Raw genomic sequence first — 24,303 nt, forward strand, 5'->3', positions numbered from 1 at the left:
AAGTAATTCTATGACACTAATATAAATTAGGGTCTCTCTGATTCAATTAGGACCATAGTTTCTGAATTTTTAAGCAAATTTAAATCAATAAAATGAAGTTTTACAGTCATTAACTCAAATCCATTGTCAAACATCACTCAACGGAACAAGCCAATATGATCTTTCACAATAAAGTAATAGATGAAACTGTCATTAAATGACTTATTAATAGATGAATAGTTCACTTCTAGCAGATAAATAGTTCACTTCGTAATGGTATATACATCATGATTAAAGCATGTTACCATATCCTTATAATTACAAAATTATAAGCAAAATTGAAAAACAAGATATTATTTTTCATAATCATCTATTTACAACTCTAAAGTCCCTCTCCTTGGCTCCACCCTCGGATGCAGGAAAAATTGTAACAATTTTTAAAATTCATTACATAAGAATTACATGTAAAATTTTGATTAGAGTGTATATGTATTATATGTGAACAGAGAATTTTACATAAATAAGATATATTTTGATTAATCTATATATGATTCATAAGAAAATGAAAGTTTTTTTTTTTAGAAATGGAAATGAAAAGATTTAGTATCAAATGAATAGTAGTTTTATTTTTTATTTTATTTTATTTTTTTTATGAGTACTGCATTGAATTGTTTATAAATTAAATTTGTTCACCTTATTTTACCATGTGGTAGAACTTTGATCCATGTTTGGGGGCACCCTTGAATCATAATTGTATTATGAGGCCCCTTTCTTTTCTTCTCTCATTTCTAATCTTGTCAAGACATGTCCTACTGCTTGGGCCCAATTTGCTGGGTTTTCCGTGTATGCATTTTTAGTAAATCAGAGATTATGAAAAAGCTTATGGAGAATAGAAAGTTCACACTTTGATTATTGACCTGGAAGATAGCAAAAAAATTCAAATTCTGTTTTGCATTGGTTCTTTAATGTCACATTTGCATTGATTATGGGGTGACTAGCTTGAGACATTCTAAATTCCTTCTCATTGAAAATTAGAGTGCCAACACAAAGCTATTTGTTGAAGACAAATGTTACACTAGGTGGCCTTACGTTCATGATACAAACTCAAACCATATCATTCCTCATTTTTTTCATTATCAAGACTCGTGTTTTTCATCACGTAGTTCCAATCCTAATTGGTGGTAGTATGATCACTGACTAGAAGAATAGGCCATAACCATATTAATGCAATTTTTACTGAGAATAGTGGTGGATTAGCTTTAATGTGGCGTCAAGAATGCAACTTGAAGGTGCAAAGCTTCTCCCCCAACCATATTAATTAATGCAATTTTTACTAAGTAGATATGGATTCAAATGGAGATTAACTGGTGTTTCTGGTCACCCTGAGACACATCAAAGACGACATACTTGGGCTCTTTTAGATAATCTAAGTCAACAAATGGACTTTCCTTGCGTCTCACTTGGCGACTTTTTACTGTCATCTTTAGAGAAGTATAGGATGAATGAGCGATTGTTTTACAAGATACAAGCATTCAGGGTGGTATTGGATCTTGGACTGGTACTACTTTTAATGTGTGGCAAAAGTAGGCGAGAGACCACTTACAGCTAGCATATATTTGGATCTTGGACTAAAGACAATTGACAAAAACGAGGTTAAATGCTCAAGCTACTTTGGTACCAACCGAGAAGATAGAGAAGAAATCCAAATTATCTTGCACATTTTGGTCTTTAAATGTCTTGCATCAATCATGGGGTGACTAGCTTGAAACAATCTGAATTCCCTGTCATTGAAATTTGGAGTGCCAAGACAAAGCTATCTATTTGTTGAAGTCAAAGGATACACTGAGGTGGCCTTAGGTTCATGATATAAGCTCATCCATATCATTCCTCATTTGTTCATTATCAAGACTCGTATTTTTATTCGTATAGTTCCTATCCAAATGGGTGATACTTTGATAGTAAGATTACTAACTAAAGGAATATAAATCATACAACGCAAAAAAACAAACCAAGACTTGAGCTGAGACACATTGGCCATTACTAAAGCACATCTTGCTTGGCATCATCATTTCAAATAAGCAATTTTCAGTATCAACAATTGTATTAAAAGAACTACAGAGCCAGAAAAATAGAATATAGTATAAACATCAGACAAATGTACGGAGGCAATGTACCACATCTGCTAGTCACCTTTGCCTGGTATTCTGGAGTTGATTTCATATTCTACAATTTGCAGCTGGACAAGAAAATAATGCAACGTGTTCAAATATTTTACTTGACAATGCATATATCACAAAACTAGCACACTTTAAAGCAATGTTTTGGACTCTTTTAACAGTTATGGAGAGTTTCAAAATCAAGCAAATCTAGGATGGGATCAATGAGATTGTAGAGTCCCAAATAACCCTCCCCCTCACCACAAGATGCAGGTGATACAAAGAAAATTTGAATGCTTTTACGGTGAAGATCACTGATATATCCAGGTATGAAGTTTATAACAGAGACTTTTTTTATGGGATGAAATTCTCTTTGGTTTATTCTCTCAAAGAGCTTAATCATAATCAGTCTGTAAAGACTAAAGGGGTTATGAAAGGTCACAATGAAGTAAAAGTTAACCATCATAATGAATTAGGGTACATTTAAATTTCTCTTGTAGGGGAATCAGTGTACTCACTGCAAAAGACAAACTGGTTGAGATCAAGAGTCACCCTGCCTTGCTTTGCTGTATCAAATGAACTGAATAAATTCCTGCAACAAACAAGATTAGGAATTCATAGTAGCACAATAATATTTGAATAGTATATATAGTTTAATGAATATAACTTATTTATTCCAGATTTTAGTAGTCTCAATTCAGGTAATGTGTCATATGGAGTAGGAGTTTACATGTGCTAGGGCAGACCATTTGGCATAATCAAACCTAGAAGACTATAATGACTTAATGAGATCCATCAAATATAAGTCCAAAACCAGCCCATGGGCACCATGCATACCCACCAGTCCACCATGCCCTAAACTTGTACTGTTGCCCACATTTCGCTAAATCAAAAAGGTACAACATTAAACATGCACTTTTTGCGAGTATAAGGGACATTTACCGAGCAGACTGTAAAAATATACAAAGAGATATGAAGTCATCCAGCCGAAATCTCCCATTCTTCTTTTGATCAAAGCTCTGAGCAACCATGGAAAATCGTATAAGTATTTTCAACTTGATGAAACCAACTGAATACCTCAATATTAAGATTGCATAACAGCAGAAAGTCTATAATGCAGAGAAACAAAAAGTGGAGCATTAATTACTTAATTGCATGATCAGCAAAAATTAAAAAAGCATTATTAGAAAACACAACTTTAGCTACAAGTTATTATATGCCTTAAAAAAAAATTTGAGTACCTCCCTAGTCCTATCTTCTTCATTGAATAAAAGCTTAATATACAGGTCAAGAAAATTTTTATTGAATTACGACCAATTAAGCTTCTGAATCATGATTAACTGAACTTAAAAGGCTACTATATAAAGAGACGCCAAACAGGTCAAGAAAATAATTATTGAACTATCACCAATTAAACTACTGAATTGCGATTTTCTGAACTTTAAAAGCTTTTAGAAAAAGATATGCCACATGAAGCACTAAAAGATGGTGCCCACCAGTTTGAATGTGAACCACATGCACAAGTCTGTTGTGCAATGACTAATGCCCCACAGACGTGTATTTTATAACTTTATCATTCCAAATCCCTAGGTGTTATTATTCAAAACTTTATGTAACTGAAAACATAAACCTTCCTAATACATTTGCTAGAGCAATTAGGAGAAAATTAGTAACAGAGAAAATCAGCCCTGGAGATAAAAGAATTCTGAACATAATTTTCATAATAAAAGTTTCTGGCGCTTATCAAAAAACCCAAAAAAAAAAAAAAAAAAAAAGTTTCTAGTCTTATTTGTCAAAAGTATAAGCTCTACCTCGCAAACTGTGTAAAAAGCAGGAGAGTCCAATGAGAAACCAATCTTCACCAACGCCTGTAACCATCACTCAGAAGTTGAGGAAAAAAAAAAGATACTTAGGGTAATCACATGGTTTCTCATCAATAGTATTGTCAGATAAAAGGAAACCTCATTTATTCATCCAAACATTCTGGATTTTCATATATCTACAGAAAACTACCTCATATACGTCATCTGGAACAATATAGCCACGACCCCTGTAATGATGACAAAACATGAAAAGATAATTAAGGCAAATAAAATACTCAGTTACATCACTTAACAATCACATCATGTGAATTTATGAACATGTAAATACATCAGAGGCTTAGAGTATATAACTGAATAGCTTGTCAAACAAAAAAAAAAACAAATCACCTTTCTCGGTCAGAGAAAGCTTGTTGAACCTGCAAAGAAATCGGAAGTAGAAAAATGTAAATGAATAAGAGATAATAAAACTTAATGATACAATTGATTCTTCTACTCTTCTAAGGTGATTCATCAAGGAAGAAGAAAGAAATTGGGTACCCAGAATCTACATATCAGAAATGTGACAAAATATGGCCTGTGATGACATTTACACAGAGATACATAAAATGCACACGTTTAACCCTTCAGCCAAAACTTGGCAGAAATTGGTCTCTAGCACCAGCTAAATGTACCTCACACATTTCCCCGACAACCCGATATTTCTTCATAACAATAGTTTTCAAAAACAAAGAGGTACCACCACTATGAAAAACAAGTCAAAATAAAACAACTGCTCCTACATCTCATTGAAAGGCAAAACTATCAACATAATCAGTCTATAGCACCAGCTAAATTCACCTCTAACAATCTATCCCTAACAACTCAATATATCATCATATCAGGATCGTTCAAAAACAATGACCACATCACCACTTGGAAACAAACAAATTTATATATATATTTTTTTTAAACGTGCATTAAGCCCCTAACATTTTTGGGTAAAGTTCTATTTTAGTCCTGAAAATTGAAATTTTTTTTTTTTTTTTTTTACTCAAAAATTGTAAACACACCAGGTTTGCCATTTTGTAACCTTAGCATTTATAATGCTTGCTTATGTGGCAAAATTCGATAAAGCCAAATGGCGCTCCGTTATAAAAGCAAGCTTAAAGAAGGACTAACTTGGTAGGCTTACAATTTTTGAAGAACTCTATTATAGCAGCAAGGTTAATAAACAAGGACAAAACTCTAAGTTTTGCCCAATAAACAATAACTCAATAATTCTATTTATAGCTGATAAAGTGATATAAGTGGGACCCATATGAGCTTGCTAACTCAACTGTTGTGCCACAACTTGCCAAGCATCACCCCCTCTACCGCTCACAACTCGCCTGCGGGGCGAGTTGTGGCACAAGTTGTGCCACTTTATGTGTCAGCAGCATAACTCGTACTAAAATAACACGTGAACATAATTTTAAGTAAAAATCATATAATTTCACCCAAAAAAAAAAAAAAAAATTAATCTCTGAATTATAAACATATATAGGAATTTCTCACCTTAAGAAGGAACTTGTTGAGTGCAACGAATTCTGACAAAAGAAAACAAATTTAACAAAATCATGAACAAGTTTTCTAAGCACCCAAACAATCAAACTAAACCAAAATAACGAATTTGAAAAAACAGTTACCATCGAAGCTCATAGTGCCATTTCTGTCAAAATCGTACATCCTGCAACATGTACCGTACAATACACACATCATCAGTTTATACAATATATACGAATGTGTATAGATATATGTAAAAATACGTATAGTATACGTATAGAGTAGAGAGACCTGATCATTTGCTGGACGACGGAGAGAGAGAATTCGAGGTTTCCGACGGAGAGAGCGCTCTGATCGAATTGGGAAAAAAGGTCAAACGTCTTCGTTTTTTTTTTAGGGCAAAAGATAGAGAAGAAAGAGGGATTTTTGGAAATTGAAATAGACAAAAAAGGAGTTGAAGAAGAAGAAGAAGAAGAAGAGAACCTTGAGCTGAGGAGCTGTGATGGTTCCAGTTTTCTCCGAGTCGACTCGCTCGAACCAGTCCTTCAGCATCGCCGTGTTCTCCATTTTTTTATTTCTACTTCCACAAGCTCTCTGATCTCTGTGACTCAGATCAACTCGTTCACGAGTGAATCAGTGAAGTGAAAAATGGTGGCAATTGCCAATTATAGTCTATAGACACGGCGTCGTTTTCAATTGTAAATATTTTAGGAAAGAATAATAATATTATTTATTCATCTTAAACTTGAGTTATTACGTGGAGTCTAGTAAAAGTCATTTTCATGAATAATTAAATTTCCTATCAAGTCAAAATTACTCATATTTTCAATCATTAGTTTGAAAGTTGGTAGGTCAATAGTACTTTTGAAATTACTTGTGTAATTAATCTGTAAAAAAATTAAATTGTTTTTTACAATCTATATAGCTAGTTGAAAATTGAAATTGCTAATATTTTCATTCTTAAATTTAAGTGTATTATGCCAAGAGATGTATTGCATTTGACTTTTAAAAAATTATGCTTTCATTGATATTACATTGAAAATTTTGTACGTGCAAATTACTAATCTGGTGAAATATTCAGACGACATATGCATCATGCTTGAAAAAAAATCTTAGACTTTCTTAAAAAAAAAAAGATCTTAACTTTGACCAATACTTAGCAAATACATACAAGTATTGCATTATTTTATATTGGGTGAGTACAATTATTTAAAAATTGACTACACATGTAATTAGCTTGTAACCACATGTATATACATTAATATATTTAAAATATATACATTAAAATGCATACTATAATTCTTACCTATATAATTTAAATATTATTGATAGTTTTTTTTTTTTTTTTTAACTTTTTAAAAAGGCTTGTAAGAATATTACTCCATTAGGTAGAAAATGTAAATTGTCCATATTAAAAAAAAATATATGTTCATTAATTTTAAACTTTTTGGTTTTTGTACGGTACTTTATTTTAAAAAAATCAAGTATTGGGAAATTTTTTTTTTTTCATTTTTTCTCTTTTGTAAATTTTATATTATTAAGTGAATTATAATATTTAAAATAGTAATTAATATTTAGATTATGAACTGTGGGGTGATTTATCTTTTTTTTTTTTTTCTTTTTGTATGGTGCTTTACTTTCAAGAAATCAAGTATTGGGTAATTTTTTTTCACTTTTTTTTTCTTTTGTAAATTTTATATTATTAAGTGGATTATAAATATTTAAGATAGTATTTGTATTAAGTGGATTGTTAAGTTTGGATTAAAAATAATAATTTTGTTTAAAAAAATGATAATGATGAGTTTGAGTTTAAATTAGACTTGTTAGAGAGATAGAGTTTCACTCCTTATTAAGTTTGGACTAAACAAAGATAATTTTATTTAAATATTGTGCTGGCATGGAATATTGTGAGAGTTTCAAAGATTTTGATTTTATATATATACTAATCGCTACTCCGTGCGATACACGGAAAAACTATTGCCTCTGAAGAAAAAAATTCAAAAATGTGTAAATAAACATTTTGAAAAAAAAATTAATTGAAATTAATCTAAACAAATAATTAATCAACCAAAAATATAGCTTTTAATAAGAAAACAGAAAATCACATGAACTTAAGAAGCATTTAAGGTGAAGAATTAAGATCAACCTACTAAGACGCAAATACCAAAAACCCCAAGACTTAAAACCTTAAAATTTATAGAATCCCCAAATTCTACTTCAAAGCCAAACCAAATTCAACAAATTTATATATAACATACCAAATAAAAATTTATCGTTCTCTAGTATGAAAGACATAGGTTGCACAGAGATACTTTATCTGCCACAATTATCAACATGAGTCATTTTCTTTTTTAGTCCTATCATAATTTTTTTATATAGATTATCAACGTTTGAGTTTGAGTTTAAGTTGGACTTATTAGAGAGATAGAGTTTCACTCCTTATTAAGTTTTGATTAAATAAAAATAATTTTATTTTTAAAAAATGATAATGATGAGTTTGACTCCTTATTAAGTTTTGATTAAATAAAAATAATTTTATTTTAAAAAAATTTTGATTAAATAAAAATAATTTTATTTTAAAAAAATGATAATGATGAGTTTGAATTTAAATTGGACTTATTAAAGAAATAGAATTTCACTCCTGGTTAAATTTGGACTAAAAAAATAATTTTATTTAAATAAAATGATAATTTTATTTAAATATTGTGCTGATGCAGAAAATTGTAAGAGATTCATAGACTTTGGTTTTTATTTTTTTTTAAAAATGATAATGACGAGTTTGAGTTTAAGTTGGACTTATTAGAAAAATAAAGTTTCACTCTTGGTTAAGTTTGGACTAAAAAAAATAATTTTATTTAAATATTGTACTGATAAGAAAAATTGTGAGAGTTTCAGAAACTTCGGTTTTATATATATAAAATATATATATGGCATTTGGCTTTACCATAAATTCTTTATTATAACCTTTATCCACATTATCTCTTTCTCTATCTTGCATGATAATTTGAATGTTATTTTCAATTATTAATATTATTAGATGGTTTAAATATTACGAGCCAATAGCATTTGGATATCAGCATGACGCTGAGGAGAAGGCAGGTCGGGAATCATTATGGATATCCATAATAGTTCTAAATAAACCAGCTTTCATTATTATGATTGACACGAATCTTTCGGTTTATGTTGACAATTCTATTATAATCTACCTATGTGAAAATATTTTTGTGTTAAAAGCTTTTTGAACCATTAAATGATGCAAGGATAAATTGAAGTGAATTAGAAGCTATCTTTATTTAGTGGTTAGTTAATGCGATTGCAGGGGTTTTTTTTTTTTTTATAAGTACTGTTTCAAACTGTTTATACTTTATAGATGAATATTTGTATCAAACTGTTTATACTTTATAGATTAATATTTGTTCACCTTATTTTCCATTACGTGGTAGAGTGTTGTTCCACTTTGGTGGCACCCTTGATTCGATGTGGCAAAAAGGGTTGGGGTTCACTGATCCCACCTGAACTCGAATTTTTTGACATGAAGTAAAAACGGTTTAACGCTGCACAACTGAAACTTAATTAAACAAAAGTATTTAAAAAAAATTGATTTTTTATTTTTAAAAAAATCATGTGATCACGCCATTCAAATACAATGGTTTCAAGAAGAAGAAAAAAATTCAAACTTTTATCTAGTTGCCTACAAATGAATTGAAAAATGAATTATTGAGCATTCTTGTTACTTGAATAATGTGATATGATAAAGTATATGTCAAGATAATTTGGTTGCAATAAAATTAAAAACATATATTTGAAATTATAGATATGTGAGAGAGGAAGAATTTGAATTTTAGTTCGCCTCATAAATGAAACTGGGCCATGTCTTTGAATTACAAGGCTCTTGCCGTTCCATGCTATATTTCAAACAATTTACAAATGTGTATCCACCGTCATGGTGAAGAAAAAAGCATCCAACAGGCTTATAGTTGTCTGCATATAAGCATCATTGCTTGGAAATTTTGTAACAGCACTTCTATTGCTTTTGAAGGTGAAATTTCCTTGATTTTTAGACTTTCCCATAATCATGGCAAGAAAAAGTATTAAGGAGGAGGCCAGGGAAGTTCTTGTCATGTGCAGTGAGAGAAGTTGGTCCTGAAATTTCACTATTCAACCGGTTGAAATTAATTGTTGGTTTCTCAGGTCTACCATCCCCGGTGGGTTTTCATACCCTTCACCACACATTTGAGCAGGCATTGGTGAAGTTGTGGAGGTGGCAGCTAGAAGCTTCTGATAGACTGGTCGAGCATATTTATCAGATCAAAGCTTTTAGGGGCTAGCCAGTAGATATCTATGCTAGTGGATCTCCTTGAGAGGGGCAAGTGCTGATGATTTTTTAACAGGAAGCAAGGAGAAGCTGGCTGAGATTTTGTTTGGCTTGCCTAAGGTAGCTATCCTCTGATGGTCCTACACCGTGAACTGGATACTATCAAAAATTGACTAAACTTTAGCTGTTTAAAAGAGGGATTATAAGGTTTAATGCCTGCCCGATTAAGTAATGATGATATTAAGAACCGCCTAGAATTTGATGCTGTGGTTGATATTTTTGCTGTTTAATCATTAATGTGTATTATTGAAATAGGTTGAAGATATATTTTTTTCAATATATGCTTAATGGTTGTCTACAATTTGATGTTGTGGTTGATGCTCTTGCTGTTTAATGTGTGTTATTGAAATAAGTCGAAGTTTTATTTTTTCAATACAAGCTGCCTAAAATAACTTGTGGGCTACATGAATATATGTGCGTGGATTTACACATTTTAGATTATCTATCTTTTTAACTAGTATTTTTGGACTGCTGATCCAGCAGTAGTTTAACAGTGAGTGTCCTTTTCTCCAATTTAAGATTTGATTGTTTTATGTTCTGTTTCATTTTTGTGTGCGTGTGTGTATGGATAAAGTGAACTTTTATAAATATAAATTCAAGCTTTTCTTGTGTGGGGTTTGCAAATGAAGAGTTTATAAGAGGAGAAAAACAACTTTTGAAGAATATTCATCGATGCAGGCCAGCTCATAGTCATTACATGCAGAACCAAGATCATGTTTCAGTCCCATTAACCAAACAGGAAAACAGAATTTTGAGGTGAAAATTAATAGACTAAAACACAACAACCACTTGCTTCACTTGGACCTACAGAGGCATCAAAGACAAGGAGACATTTGAGCTTCAATTATGACTTTAGGTGAGAAATTGTGGAATATGGAACAAAAGAGAGGCAATGTGACTCTATCTATTGGTTGTGGTAACTATGGCATATTATGTCTGTTTACAACTGGGCGTAACTGGTGTAAATGGCGTTTGGCTCTACTTATTTGTTGTGGTAACTATGGCAATTTCCACTTGATGTAAATGGTGGCAACTATATACTAGATATTCTTGTTTTTACTGATTTAATTTTTTGACATTTGTGCATAGGGTATGTTTCCTTTTTTTAAGTGGTTTTCATGAGTGTACATACTAAACATTAGCATCAAGTGTGAAGATAAAATACCACAATGAAATAGATCTAGAAATCAATCATTTACATTAAAAAAAAAAAAAACCCATTCAAACCAGACTTTAGCATCAACTATTTACATTGAAGCATCACCCATTCAAACCAGACTTTAGCATCAACTATTTACATTGAAGCATCACCCATTTACAGAACATTATCCGGAAAGTAACATAATTTTCTAACTAAACAACAGTTCTGAGACATAGAACATAGAAGCTGGCAACAGAAGAAACAACATGCTTGACTTCTTAAGGCAACTTCTGTTGCTCAGTTGCACACACAGAAAACACAAATACTAACCTAGCTGGTTCAGTTATCCTTTCATTCTGTCAAAGATCCAGAAGAAACCGAGCTGGTTCAGCTTTTGCTGCATATCCAAACTTCCAAGTACTGTACTTTCTATATGCTCCAGTGAGTTTCCCAGTTCCAGCCTTCTGATGGCAAGTAACCATCAATTTGGAGCATTCTCTATTAGCACATATGAACATCATTTCATTGTTAAGCAAATGGATTAGATTGAATTTCCACAAATAATGTGTCCCAAACTAAGAAAGTTCAAGACAAAAAAGCTAGCAAAAACAACTCACAGAAGCTGATCTTCTGAGTAGTTAGTATGCCACTCAATAGTTCTGCTCCATTGCTTAAAGCAGTAAAGACTACATTGAGCTGTGTAAACTGCTGCAGCAGCTAGCAAAGACGGTGGGAACTTGAGCATTTCGTACTCCACTAGGCATAGCTCAATGATAAAGAAGGATAGGAGCTCGAGCTGATTCAGTTTCATAGGTGGAAATCTGACTTATAAGTATCGATTTTGACCAAAAAAAAAATCTAATTTAAAATCAAGATGATTCTATGACATTGGATTATTGACCTTTTTGTCAGATTGAGCTGCCTTAAGGAATCTCCTCATAAACACATATGGGGTAGGCACAGACAACTTAAATTGTAATGTGTTCACCATAAATCTCTCCTATAAGCAAGGGAAATCATTAAATTTAATTTAATAGTGAAAGGGAGGAAAGGAAACTAGTGAGAACCAATTAAGGATATTACCATATCAAGAACTTCTTCTCTTGTATAGGCCTTGTCTGATATCATAACAAGATCCTCCACAATAGGGACAGAAACTTCCTCATATTTGCAAGCTAATAGCATGGCTGTCAGCCCAACCAATTGAAGCTTCTTTCTGAGAACTGTTTGATGCTCTAAGAACCTGTCTATAAGGTTGACAGTGAGGAATAAGGTCTCGTCCATAAGCTCAAATTTGCAGTGAACCTGTTAATACAACCAATTTCATTAGTCAAATTTCAAGTACAAATTTTCAGCGTCACTCAGATGTCCCTACAACTGCCTTAATCAATAAAAAGTAATTCCTTTCTGAAAGGATGGTGAAATTGATATTTCTGTCTGAAAAGAACATGAATATGAACTCCAAAACACAGAGATTTTGCTCATTATAAACGGTTATGCAAAGGCTTTCAAGTGCTATGCAGATCAAATGTAAATTTTTTTATTTCTACATGATGACCAAAATACATCCTCAGTATCTCCCTTCACAGAAGCAAATCAGTTTAGAATCATTTACCTCGATAAGCCAGTCAATGAGGATAGCCCTCATTTTCTTGTTGATGTCGAATTGATGAGCCATGTAATTTGGAGAAACACAGCTAGAATTCTGCATGATTGTTTAGAGAATCAACTATGGATGATCTAACCAATTAGCTACATTCTTATGGCATATAATAACTCTCACAAGTTGCTAAACCTCAAGAATGCACGTCTTTGCAAAACACAAGTGATTGGCATGATGACAACAAATAAAGGGAACTTCAACAAAATAAATGGATCCACTTTATAGCAAAGTATACAGTATACCTCAATATTTGAATGTGAGGGAGTAAGTAAAGCTACAAGCCTACAACAGATTCATGGGTTTAAGTCATCCCATAAAACAAGTAGGTGCTTTCATATTCATACTTTTTAATGTCCACAAAATCTTCATTATTAAGCAAATGCTCAAAAGATTTTACATCATTTAATGACCCGCAAATAATCAAAATAGGACCTTTCTCAAGTTCTGTTGTTTGGTTGAAAGATTTCAATTTATGACTTGATGCAGAAAATGCTGTCCACCTAATGTTGGTTCTAACATATTTACAACCTCATACCTCTCAGTCACATCATAGTGTACATCGCACAATCTCTTCTATTTCCAACCCTCAAGAAGAGTGCACTTCTTTTGCAGAAACAAAACTTGTATCATTGATATCTAAGTCTATGATTAATCATTGATCATTAATTCAGAAGACCCTATATGTTGTAGTAATACTACTAGTATAATCAAATAATTTGAACAATTAGCCAAAAGAATTGAACATTGTAAAGTGTAAACTATTTGAACATCAATCAACACTTGTACAATTTGTGTGTTTCGATAGCAAATAAACTTGCCTCAGTTTCCCTGTAGTAAGCAGTTATATCATCTATGTACTCAACAACCGCAAGTGGATCTTTCAGATCACTACTGTCGATATCAATAACTGGTTCCTCCACATCTTCCATCTCAATCTCTTCCTACAGTCATTCAATGTAAAGTTATAATGATGCTGCTTGGCCAAAAATATACCTTCAATCCATTTCAACAAAAAAGATATGAGGATTACTATATACACATACCATTCGATCAATTTCATCTAGCATGGCTTCAGTGTGCTTCACAAACATCGGAACTTGACCATCACTAGCATCATCATACTCCTCCACATCTATTATTGTACAATCTTCCAAGCTAGTTGGGTTTGGAGCCAATGAGGTTACTTTCTTAGCTTCCTAATAGGACAATCAATCTATTAAATACCAATTCAAAATATTTTTTATAATTAAAGAGAAATAAAGTTAATTAAAACATCATCTTATACAGATATTTCTCCATGGCAGTGCTGGACCATTTGTGCTGCAAACTTCCTAAACAAACATCAAAAAATAACATTCAATATTTATGAGAAATATTTCACAATGTAGAAAGCATATCCAATGAAACTGTTAGTTCTAAACTCTAACCTTGTAATTGGTTTGTCATACATCACATCTTTCCTGAACATATTATATTATTAAAATCAATTAGAAAGATTTAATAGAAATAGAACCTAATGATAGGCAAAAAGGTTTAAAAAGAATAAGAAGATTTTACCCTTTGAATTCTGCTTTGTTTGCCATATAAGAGTTCAAGCTAGCTCCAACAATATTCTGATTGATGTTACTTAGAGCCCCTCGATGATTATATCCCATTTCCTTCATGAACTTGGAACCCTCCATTCCTGCACCTTCTTTAAAATTTGAAAGAAAAAAAAAAGATGGGAGATGATAAATTTTGTTAAATTAATTGATTGGTCAAAACTACAAACAAGACTAACAACAAGAATTACAAGAAACCTTCAACTTCAACTTCAATTTTTACCTTCTTGAAAACTTGAGTGGCTAATGAGGCTTGGATAGTTCTCCTTTGATTCATCCATTTTACTCACCTTCAAGATTAACAAACAAAAGAGAACTAAACCCAGTTAAAAACCCACTAAAACCCCATTATCTAAATTATCAAGAACAAGAAAAAAGAAGAGCAACAAATCCAAAATACCATAAATTTTCTTTACAAAATAAAACAAGCCCACCAACCTTCAAGAAGAAAGTTCCTTAATTTTTCACAAGAGAGAGACTAAACCCAACAATTAAAGGGTGTTAGTGTGTGCGTATGAAATAGATGAAAAGCGAAATTCGAGATTTTCCACAAACACACATGACACTTCTTTTTTGAAAATAACGGCTACTATAAACTGGCCGTTGGATCTAATAACAATGAAGGGTCGCAATTGTTTTGTGCGTAACGGTAACGTTGCTTTGTTTCGAATATTTCTATGGCCCAGAAAATAAAGAAAAGTAAAAGAATATTCGATTCGACAATGTGGGGTTGGGCTTGAAATTAAAGCCCATCAAGGCCATGCTGGTACGCTCTACTGCACTGAGAAAAGGTGAGCGTTCCTTGAAGCTTCTTTGGTTGTCACATGGTACAACTGTACTGTATTTCCATTGTCAAAGAAGAACTTGACAAAACTCATAATTATGTTACTTATTTATTTATTTATTTTTTGCAAAAAAAACTTAGTTACAATGGAATTTAATTAGTTCAATTAATAAAAGTTTGTCAAATAAGTAATTTGAATCTAATCCAACCCCAAAAAAGAAAGAAGAAGAATTAATCCGTTAATATATTGATTTGATAATAAAGAATAACTATTTTGAAACGGAAATCACAAATGTTAATGTATAAATATTTGAAAAGAAAGTACAACTAAATTTTACTCATTGCTAAAGCCGTTATTAAAAGGTCTTCAATATGATGTGGTTGGTGATACTTCAATAACATAAAAATTTATAAAAAGTTTAATAAAAAAATGTTAAAATTGTTAAACGGATAAAACTATAATTTGTAATTTTAGAAAATTATGAAAAAGATTGTGAAAGATGATAAAGTTGTGATGTGTGTATGCATGTGAGATGTTACTCAAGTCACACGTACTAAAAAAAAAGTAATGTTAATCTAGGGATGGATTAACCCTTTTCGTATTCTTTCAAGCCTCTCCCACATTATAGCAACTTGCCACCCTGGTCATTATTTTCTGATGGAACTTTGGGAGAGATCATTCATATTTTTTTTGTCTTGCAGAAAAAGAAAAGGGAATATTTTTGTCAAATAAAATCAAAAGGCCGCTGTCAAGAAGAAGTAAAGCATTTTGTAATTCTAATATTAACACTAAATAATAAGAGTATAAGACACTAATTTAATGGCTTGTCTGGTTTGTTGGCATGCCGTCCCTTTATTCTTTATTTTTTTTTTCGGAAAAATCGATAGAAACCGTCCCCTTATTAGTTGGTCCTTCTTCAAATAATAATAATAATATTATTATTATTATTACTTGGTCTTCCTAATTGAGCTTAGCCCAAAAAAAAATTTTCATTTTTTTTAATTATAAATGTGAAAACTACATTAATTAATTATAAAACATATCTTGTGGATGTTAGTAAACCCTTTTCTTTTCTTTTTTGGATAAGTTAGCTAACTTAATTAGTAAGATTTTATTGGGATTGAATCCCATCTATATCAAGAAATGGACAAGTATCATCATGTAGCTCATAGATTCAACAATATATTAGTAAAAAGATACTATAAAATAAAATAAAACCCTTCCTTCACTCTTTGTTTTTGCTAGTCAAAAAGGTAATGAAGTCGTGGAAGATAATAGGAAGCTGATGGAGTTTGGTGGATTCATGCATTGCGCACCGAATGGACATTATGGACTTGACCTAGTAAACAAATTCATTTGAGTTGTAAGTCATTAATCTGTTTGTTTTTTTCTTCTTTCATTGCTGGCCCAACAAAGACTTCAATTACATATGTAATGCTTTATGCTTGCCTTGCCTCTGAGTCAAGGTCAAGTTGAAGGCCAGCCCCTTGGACGGTGCTTATGAAAAAATTATGTCATGCAAGTATTCACATTAGTTCGTACAAAAAATTTATGTGATATACTTACTTTTAAAAATATCTCAAATTAGATTATTTATTTTACACTTCATTTAATTAAAATATCAATTTTTTAAAATGTTTTTAATTGTTTTTTTTTGTTCACATGCAACAACAACAACCACCCACCAAATGAATAATATCATTGTAAATTTACATGATTGTTGTAGCGAATTAGTAAATTTAAACTTGATGTGATTAATTTTTAGACAAAAAATATGTAATTTTTACACATTTTTAATTATACACCTAATGCTGTGAATGCTATCCTTTCTCAAACATGTCGGTTATAGATGTGAAAATCTCACAACACGTATATAGTGGTTACATGATATAACTACTCTTGCATATGATTAAGTGTTTCATACTGAGTTTCAAAAAAAAAAAGTGTTTCATACCGGCAGTTTGTTTTGTTGCTGACTTAATAAGATGCAAATTATCTTTACCCTTTTATTGAGGTGTGGCTGCGAGATATATGGTAATCAACTAATCATTGTAAATCTTTTGCACTTTTATCATTGTTTCACGGAGTTATAATTATTATTTTTTGATGGGACACGGAGTTATTATTATTTTAATGAGAAAGAGAATAAAGAGTCTATAATCTTTTTATAATTCCACTTATTACTTTTTTAATGGAAATCCACTTCTTATTTAATTGAAAAAAGAAAGATTTTAATTAACGGATTTTTATCTATCAAAAGATGTTTTAATATTTTATACTGTTAATTGTTAAAATTCTTTGCCAATCAATAATCTCGAGGAAAAAATATCTTATGTGACCTTTTCGTAGTCTCATTACATATGAGTCTTAACACATAAGACGGATCAAATACAAGATAATTTTTCTCAATCTAATCCCAAGCTCCATTTGCAAGACTTTAACAACCAATATAGCATAACTTTGAATCGATGAAAACAGAGGCTCCACCCTAGATTTCTTGTCCCAAAATTGATACAAAAACCTATAAAAGTGGAAGAAAGATAAGAAAAAGGGACCCATAACCCAAAAAAATCAAAGGAAGAACCAAGAAGGGACTAGGAAGCTTAAGAAAAAAAAAAAAAAAAAAAAAAAAAAAACCAAAATAAAGAAAAACAAAAACAAAAACAAAAGCAAGAGGGGGTGGGGGTGGGACCTTGTAGTACAACGCAAACGTAGAACAATGAAGAACAGAAGAAGTGCAGCACGTGAAGACGCGTTAAGATTTGTCAAACAAAGTTTGAGATAAAACCGCGTGAAACCGTCCCTATGTAAAACATACTTACTGTTTTTCAAACACTATTCTATTTTTAGTAACCACAATACCCGCCAAACTTATTATCCAAAAAATATATATAAAACTCCTAATTATACAACCGAGCTGAGAAAATGACACCCAGTGGCCTTTTGAAATTGCCCCCACCAATTTTTTTTTTTTGCTTTTCTTGGGAAAGTCACAATCTTTCCGGGAAAATCAAAGATATTTGCTAATACCCCTTTTTAAGAATAAGAACTAGAGCTAGTTATCTGGTTGGTAGTGAGAGAATTTGAGAAAAATGGACAGCCGGATGGTGATGGAGGGAGGGAATAATGTTGTTGTTTCTGTATCATCTAGTGGTGGTGATGAAAGTGATGTGGTTAAGGAATTGATGGAGGTGATTGAGAGCGTTGGATTGTATAGTGGGTACAGGAAAACACAGAGGAAGGACTGCTTGAGTTTGGTAAGGAGGTTGAAGCTGTTGGTGCCTTTTTTAGAGGAGTTAAGGGAGCTTGGTACATCGGTTTCCGGTGAGGCTTTGAATTGTTTGGATAATTTGAGGAAAGCACTTGTATCGGCAATGAAATTGCTGAAGCATTGCAACTATGGAAGCAAGATTTATCTGGTCAGTTTGCTCTCTCTCTCTCTATCTGTCTGTCTTTGTTTGTCTTTTTGTCTTTTCCGATTTGTCAAGTGGGTTGTGTTTTTATCTTGAGTTTAATTTAACTTTGGCTGTATTGATGAATCTTAATTAGGCATTGGAAAGTGAGGCAGTTATGAGCAGATTTCTTGGTGTTTATGACAAATTACATCAGGCTTTGGATGGTATGCCTTACGATGAGCTCGGGATCTCAGTCGAAGTGAAAGAGCAAGTAATTCCTCTCATTTCCCATCATTTCTAGTTTTTTTTTTTGGTTCTTTCCCACATGTATTTTAGGGTCTTCATTATTGCTGGTGAGGTGAGATATACTTCTTGATTAGAAGTATATTGTCAGTTTTCCACAATGTGGCCATCTTTAGCTCTTATTAATGATCTATAACAGTCCTATCTTTTCTCTCTCAAAAAAAAAAAAAAAAAAAAAAAATCTATCACAGTATATCTCATATCTGCTTGCCTTAAACTAAGTTAGGAGTTGAGGTACTCACTTTAATTAAGTATCTTTAATTAAGTACTATAAATATAATTCATGTTTGCTTCTTATAGCGTATAGATAATGTAGTACTAAGAATTTTTCTTTCAAGACTTGGTTGATCAATAAATCATTTTGTTTGAATCAACCTAATGATTAAGTGCCAGTTTGGTTGAGATCCTGCTGCTTAATTAGATAGGAATAGGATACCATTTAGAATATAATTCTTAAAAAGAATAAAAAGTTTTGTGGGATTATTGTAGAATATTCTGTTTAAATTTGACGAACTGAATATTGTCTGAACGTGTTTGTTGGTGTGTCTGTGTGAAGATTACATTAACTACCAGTCTACCATGAAAAGATCGAGACTCATTTGTCTCTGAATCTCTGATAATAATAAAAACGTGTATATGCTTTAGAATATACATATAGGATTTGTTTTACATGTGAACGAATATTTGGTGGTTGAACTTGAATCACGTGAAAGTTCTTGGAGAAAAGTCGTCTATAGTTTCCTTGTAGCAGAAACAATTGAAAAACCTTTTTCAGTTTTTTTTTTTTTTTAATTTATTTTTTTTTATTTTACCTTCGTGTTTCCAGTCCTCCTGTCTTACACATATTGGGTAAGTACTGGGAAAAATCCTTTCGTCGACCCCAAGGTGTTGACTAGGAGAGGACCTCATGGGTCACAAAAGGCATGGGGAACCATTAGACCAACCTTAGGGTAAAACCTTTCTCAGTTGGTTGCTTAATAATTTTAGTAGAGGAAAAGTAGAAATAATATTAGTAGAAGTAATAAAAAAATAACTGTCAATTAAGGAAGTAACAAAAAGTATGACATCGAATAGAATAGAATGGAGGAAAAAAAAACATGTAATGGACCCTAACTAATTTGTTGAGGATCCATAGCCAACTCCAAAGCTATGGTACTAAGGCTTTGTGGTTGTTGTTGCTTAATAATTTCAAAATCATTCCTCAATTTTGTTGAGTTAGCGAAAGTTCTGACACTAGATTATTGAATAAATAACTGAACAAGAGAGCTTTTATTTAGAATTTGACTATTTGAATTACAATACTTTACAAGCACTAATGCTTTTACAAGACACACACACCAACTCTCTAGACACCTATGTATTGACACTATACAATAGCTCTTACTTATTTCTTCACTTCACACGCTTCATAAGTCTCTCACACATCTCACTAATCTCTCTAATCTCACACTAGTCTCCCACTAGTAGCACACACTAGTTTCTCACTAGTCTCACACTCTACTTCACATACCACCACATCTATTTATACTAGGTGTGTGTTGGTTAGGAAACCAACTTGAAGCTTCTAACATCTTCCTTTTTATTGGCATTAAATGAATGCCATTCTCCAACCTTCTAACTATTCTATAAACATGTGGCTAAAATTCACTAGTGCAAAGAAGCTTCTAGAGAAAATATAAGAACTATCTTGGAAAGAATTCTGGAAAAAGAGCAAGAGAAAAATTTCCAAAATTAGAGAGAAATCTCTAGAAAGAGAGAGATTGTATGAGAAGTTCTAGAAGTTTCTAGAGAATTCTGGAGAGAAGCAAATTGAGTGGAACTCTAGAAATTTCTAGAAGTTTCTAAAGACAACAGAGTTAATTTTGATTTCTAACAAATTTTGCATTATTTATGTGCTTTAGGTTGAGCTAATGCGTATGCAACTTAAAAGAGCAAAGAAAAGAACAGATACAATAGACATGGAGCTAGCAATGGACATGATGGTTGTATTCTCTAATATGAATGACACGAATGCAGACAGAGCAATACTAGAAAGACTAGCTATCAAGTTGGAACTACGAACTTTTACAGACTTGAATCAGGAGACATTGGCTGTTCAAAAACTAGTTAAAAAGAGAGCTAGGCACAATGCTGAGAACATCCAGCAAGTCGTAGATCTTTTGGGGAAAATAAAACAAATTTCAGGGCTCGAAGAGACAACTGCACTTGATGGTCCTGTTTCATCTAAAATTCTTCAGAGGTGTCAGTCCTCATTAGTCCCTCATGAATTCCTCTGTCCAATTACTCTAGAGATCATGACGGATCCAGTTATTGTGTCTACTGGACAGGTAATCTTACCTTGATGATATCCATTTCAATTACATGCATAACAATACTTAAAAGTGGCAATCATTATTAATCACAAAGTAATGCTGCGGTACTAGCTATTTTAATTTCTGATATGTAGTTTAATATATCATATGTAAAACGGATCACTGAATAGTAGTAGTTCTTGGATATGAGTTCTTGACATGTTTCATCAAGAGTAGACAAAATTGCCAGATAGCAAACTATAGTTTTTGGTATTGCAATTTTTCTCCCTCATGTTAAAAAGTGTTAAAAGTGTTCTCTTAATAGTACAACATTACCATATATGAATACACTCTGGAACCAGTTTTTGTTATACATTTGAGAAAAACTAAATGTAGAGCTAGATGCCAATCATGCATGCTCTGAAGCTGAGACAGTTTTCCTTCTGTTTTGAAGACATATGAAAGAGAAAGCATACAGAAATGGCTGGATTCTAATCATAGGACCTGTCCAAAGACTGGACAAATTTTGCTTCATTTGTCACTAGCACCAAATGTTGCTCTCAAGAACCTTATTCAGCAATGGTGTGAGAAGAATAATCTTGAGCTGCCCAAGAAAGATCCTTACATTGGCCCTGATGGCTCTTCTACTGAGTTCATAAAGGAAATCTCTTTCCTGGTTGAAAATCTATCATCTTGTCAGTTGGATGTGCAAAGAGAGGCCGTTTTGAAGATCCGTATGCTCTCCAAAGAGAGCCCCGACAACAGAATTTTGATTGCCAATAGTGGTGGAATCCCTCCTTTGGTTCAGCTCCTTTACCACCCGAATTCCAAAGTTCAAGAACACACCGTGACAGCTCTTTTGAACTTGTCGATTGATGAAGCAAATAAAAGACTCATAGCAAGAGAAGGAGCTGTTCCTGCTATAATCCAAATTCTGCAGAATGGAACAGATGAGGCAAGAGAAAATTCTGCTGCAGCCTTATTTAGCTTGTGCACACTTGATGACAACAAAGTATTGGTGGGCACATTGAATGGAATCCCTCCCTTGGTAGAACTTTTGCAACATGGAACGATCAGAGGTAAAAAGGATGCTGCTACTGCACTATTTAATCTGTCTTTAAACCAAGCTAACAAGTCCAGGGCCATTCAGGCAGGTATCATACCCCCATTGCTCCAAGTGCTTGAGGATAAGAACTTGGGCATGATTGATGAAGCCCTCTCAATCTTGTTACTCCTTGCATCACATCCGGAGGGCCAAAATGAGATTGGAAAGCTATCTTTTGTTGAAACACTTGTTGAAATCATTAGACATGGTACACCCAAGAACAAGGAATGTGCTACATCTGTTTTGCTAGAGTTGGGGTTGAATAATTCTTCTTTGGTTTTGGCTGCACTTCAGTATGGTGTATATGAGCATTTGGTAGAGATTGCAAGAAATGGAACCAATAGAGCTCAAAGAAAAGCAAATTCCCTTTTGAATCACATGAGCAAGTGTGAACACCTCCCTTGAAATTTCAACAAGTTCCTGTTGATTGTCACCTAGCTACATCAATATGGGGAGCATATATCGAATTTCAGTTTGTGCTTTCTTTTTTGTGATTTTATGCCTTGTCTTCAAACCTTTTTAAGAATAGTAAATTTTTGTCTCTGTAGTCTGTACATAGTTTAGATCTGACTATGTTACAAGTGAAAAAATCTTTGTATAAAGATTTTTAGTTTTAAGGTGAGTTTGGACTTTACTTATCAAGAAAGAAAAAGAAAAAGAATACAAATCGTGGTCTTGTAAAAACCACATGTTTGACCCTTTTCTATAAAAACATGTAGGGCATCCAATTTCAGTAGGTACGTACCTTGGCCAAATAATAGCCTGTCATTTTTGTCTGTTGACCAATCACATGTTTATACAGCATAATCACAGAAGATTTTATTTGAATTGTACAATCGTTATCCATTTCCACGGCGTGGAAATATATTGGTCCCCAAACCTATTGATATGTTCACAATTTCCTTAATATTTTAAATACATTTTTTAGCAAAACAATGAAACATATAAATGATCCTGCCAATATTCATTAATTACGCATATAATCATCATATAATATATGTAACAATATATAAATATATATTTTTTCTAAATCAGTCTCCTAGTTTTTAAACTAGTTTTTTTTTTTTTTTTTTTTTTTGATAGGTAGTTTTTAAACTAGTTTTTCTCAACCAAAAAAAAAAAAAGAAAAAAATTATAAAACTAGTTTCACCCTTATTTATTATATTCTCTTTCAAGCAAATTGAAAAATATATTATTTTTTCAAACCATAGACATCGAACACTACAACAAAAATTATTATTAATAATATGGTATTTGTAGGGTGTCCGAGGACCGAAGAGGATTCAATGTGAAGTATCATACATGATCCCACCCGTAAAAGCATATTCGACCCGAGGACTTCATCGATCCGAGAAGGGATGGATATGTGAGGTAGTGTTTTATGAGAACCCGATTGGAAGGGATAGAACCTGTGGAATGGGTCAAGACAGTGGGAGGAAGCTTCCTAAAAGGGTATACCTTCCTCCTCCGCATTGAATGCTCTGCAATAACCTTATCAGCTGCATTAATGAGGAAATGACCCCTGAGCAGTAGTTTCACATCTAACAACCCCTTTTACCACCTTTAGCAGAACTCTGATGGGACTAGTATCCTGAGAAAAGCCCTGAGGCATACAAGTGGAGGGCTAGGATCCAAGGAATGAGGATATATATATATATATAAGGGGGAGAAAACCTCCCAGTAAGGGGGGATGATTTTGGGAAGAATTAGAAAAACAAGAAAGTGAACAGTACATTGCCTGGTATAAAACTTGTATTAATCATATATAAGAACTCAACCTTGGACCTGACTGAGGAGAGCTCTATTCTCAATTATTCAGTGAATTGTTTTTCTTTGTTACTTTGGGCTCCTCGGCCTTAGACCAGAACTTGGCTAAGAATTATACTAGAACTGTCTTCCCACCCTTTGCGTAGTAACTTTCTATTGTTTAAGCTTGGTTTGTAGGATAAGGCACTACTGTTCTAAGTGGGCTTGGGCCATCAAGTTCTTAGTTCTTACACTATTTCTTTTGTTAATATTTATATATTAAAAAAAAATCTTATTGGGCTATCACTTGAATCCCTTGATCCTTAAAATTTGATACATTTATTTTTAGTGCTCAAAGAATTATAAAAATAATACAATCATTTTGAAATCGTATGATAAGACTATAAAATAACTAATTT

General features: G+C 32.5%; 3 protein-coding genes across 4 annotated transcripts in view; 1 reads left to right on the forward strand and 2 right to left on the reverse strand.

Moving 5' to 3' along the window:
* The window catches only part of LOC126705772 (uncharacterized), a 51,930-nt gene extending 45,797 nt beyond the window's left edge, over positions 1–6,133 (reverse strand). The window contains exons 1-10 of one of the 2 annotated variants that reach the window (XM_050404968.1): positions 5,963–6,133; positions 5,771–5,829; positions 5,623–5,663; positions 5,492–5,523; positions 4,346–4,374; positions 4,149–4,185; positions 3,947–4,003; positions 3,078–3,154; positions 2,654–2,727; positions 2,017–2,215 (exon numbers count right to left, since the gene is read on the reverse strand). In XM_050404968.1, the coding sequence (XP_050260925.1) occupies positions 2,196–2,215; positions 2,654–2,727; positions 3,078–3,154; positions 3,947–4,003; positions 4,149–4,185; positions 4,346–4,374; positions 5,492–5,523; positions 5,623–5,663; positions 5,771–5,829; positions 5,963–6,046 (510 nt within the window). In that variant the 5' untranslated portion in view covers positions 6,047–6,133 and the 3' untranslated portion in view covers positions 2,017–2,195. Of the gene's footprint in view, positions 1–2,016; positions 2,216–2,653; positions 2,728–3,077; positions 3,155–3,946; positions 4,004–4,148; positions 4,186–4,345; positions 4,375–5,491; positions 5,524–5,622; positions 5,664–5,770; positions 5,830–5,962 lie in introns of those variants that run through there. The other variant, XM_050404969.1, reaches the window with a different exon arrangement.
* Positions 6,134–11,005: 4,872 nt separating this feature from the next.
* LOC126706652 (G2/mitotic-specific cyclin-2-like) lies at positions 11,006–14,863 on the reverse strand. The gene is made up of 12 exons (XM_050406187.1): positions 14,698–14,863; positions 14,483–14,549; positions 14,216–14,351; positions 14,086–14,118; positions 13,944–13,989; positions 13,702–13,854; positions 13,477–13,599; positions 12,611–12,700; positions 12,079–12,300; positions 11,897–11,995; positions 11,613–11,791; positions 11,006–11,493 (listed from the first exon to the last, which is right to left on the reverse strand). Exons 2-12 carry the CDS (start codon positions 14,538–14,540, stop codon positions 11,355–11,357), a joined length of 1,278 nt encoding a protein of 425 aa, XP_050262144.1. The 5' UTR covers positions 14,541–14,549; positions 14,698–14,863; the 3' UTR covers positions 11,006–11,354.
* A 3,009-nt stretch (positions 14,864–17,872) lies between these two features.
* LOC126706297 (U-box domain-containing protein 15-like) lies at positions 17,873–22,694 on the forward strand. The gene is made up of 4 exons (XM_050405701.1): positions 17,873–18,463; positions 18,594–18,710; positions 20,644–21,069; positions 21,488–22,694. Exons 1-4 carry the CDS (start codon positions 18,137–18,139, stop codon positions 22,541–22,543), a joined length of 1,926 nt encoding a protein of 641 aa, XP_050261658.1. The 5' UTR covers positions 17,873–18,136; the 3' UTR covers positions 22,544–22,694.
* Positions 22,695–24,303: the final 1,609 nt, after the last annotated feature.

Source organism: Quercus robur, chromosome 11, assembly GCF_932294415.1.
Source record: "Quercus robur chromosome 11, dhQueRobu3.1, whole genome shotgun sequence".
NCBI lineage: Eukaryota > Viridiplantae > Streptophyta > Magnoliopsida > Fagales > Fagaceae > Quercus > Quercus robur.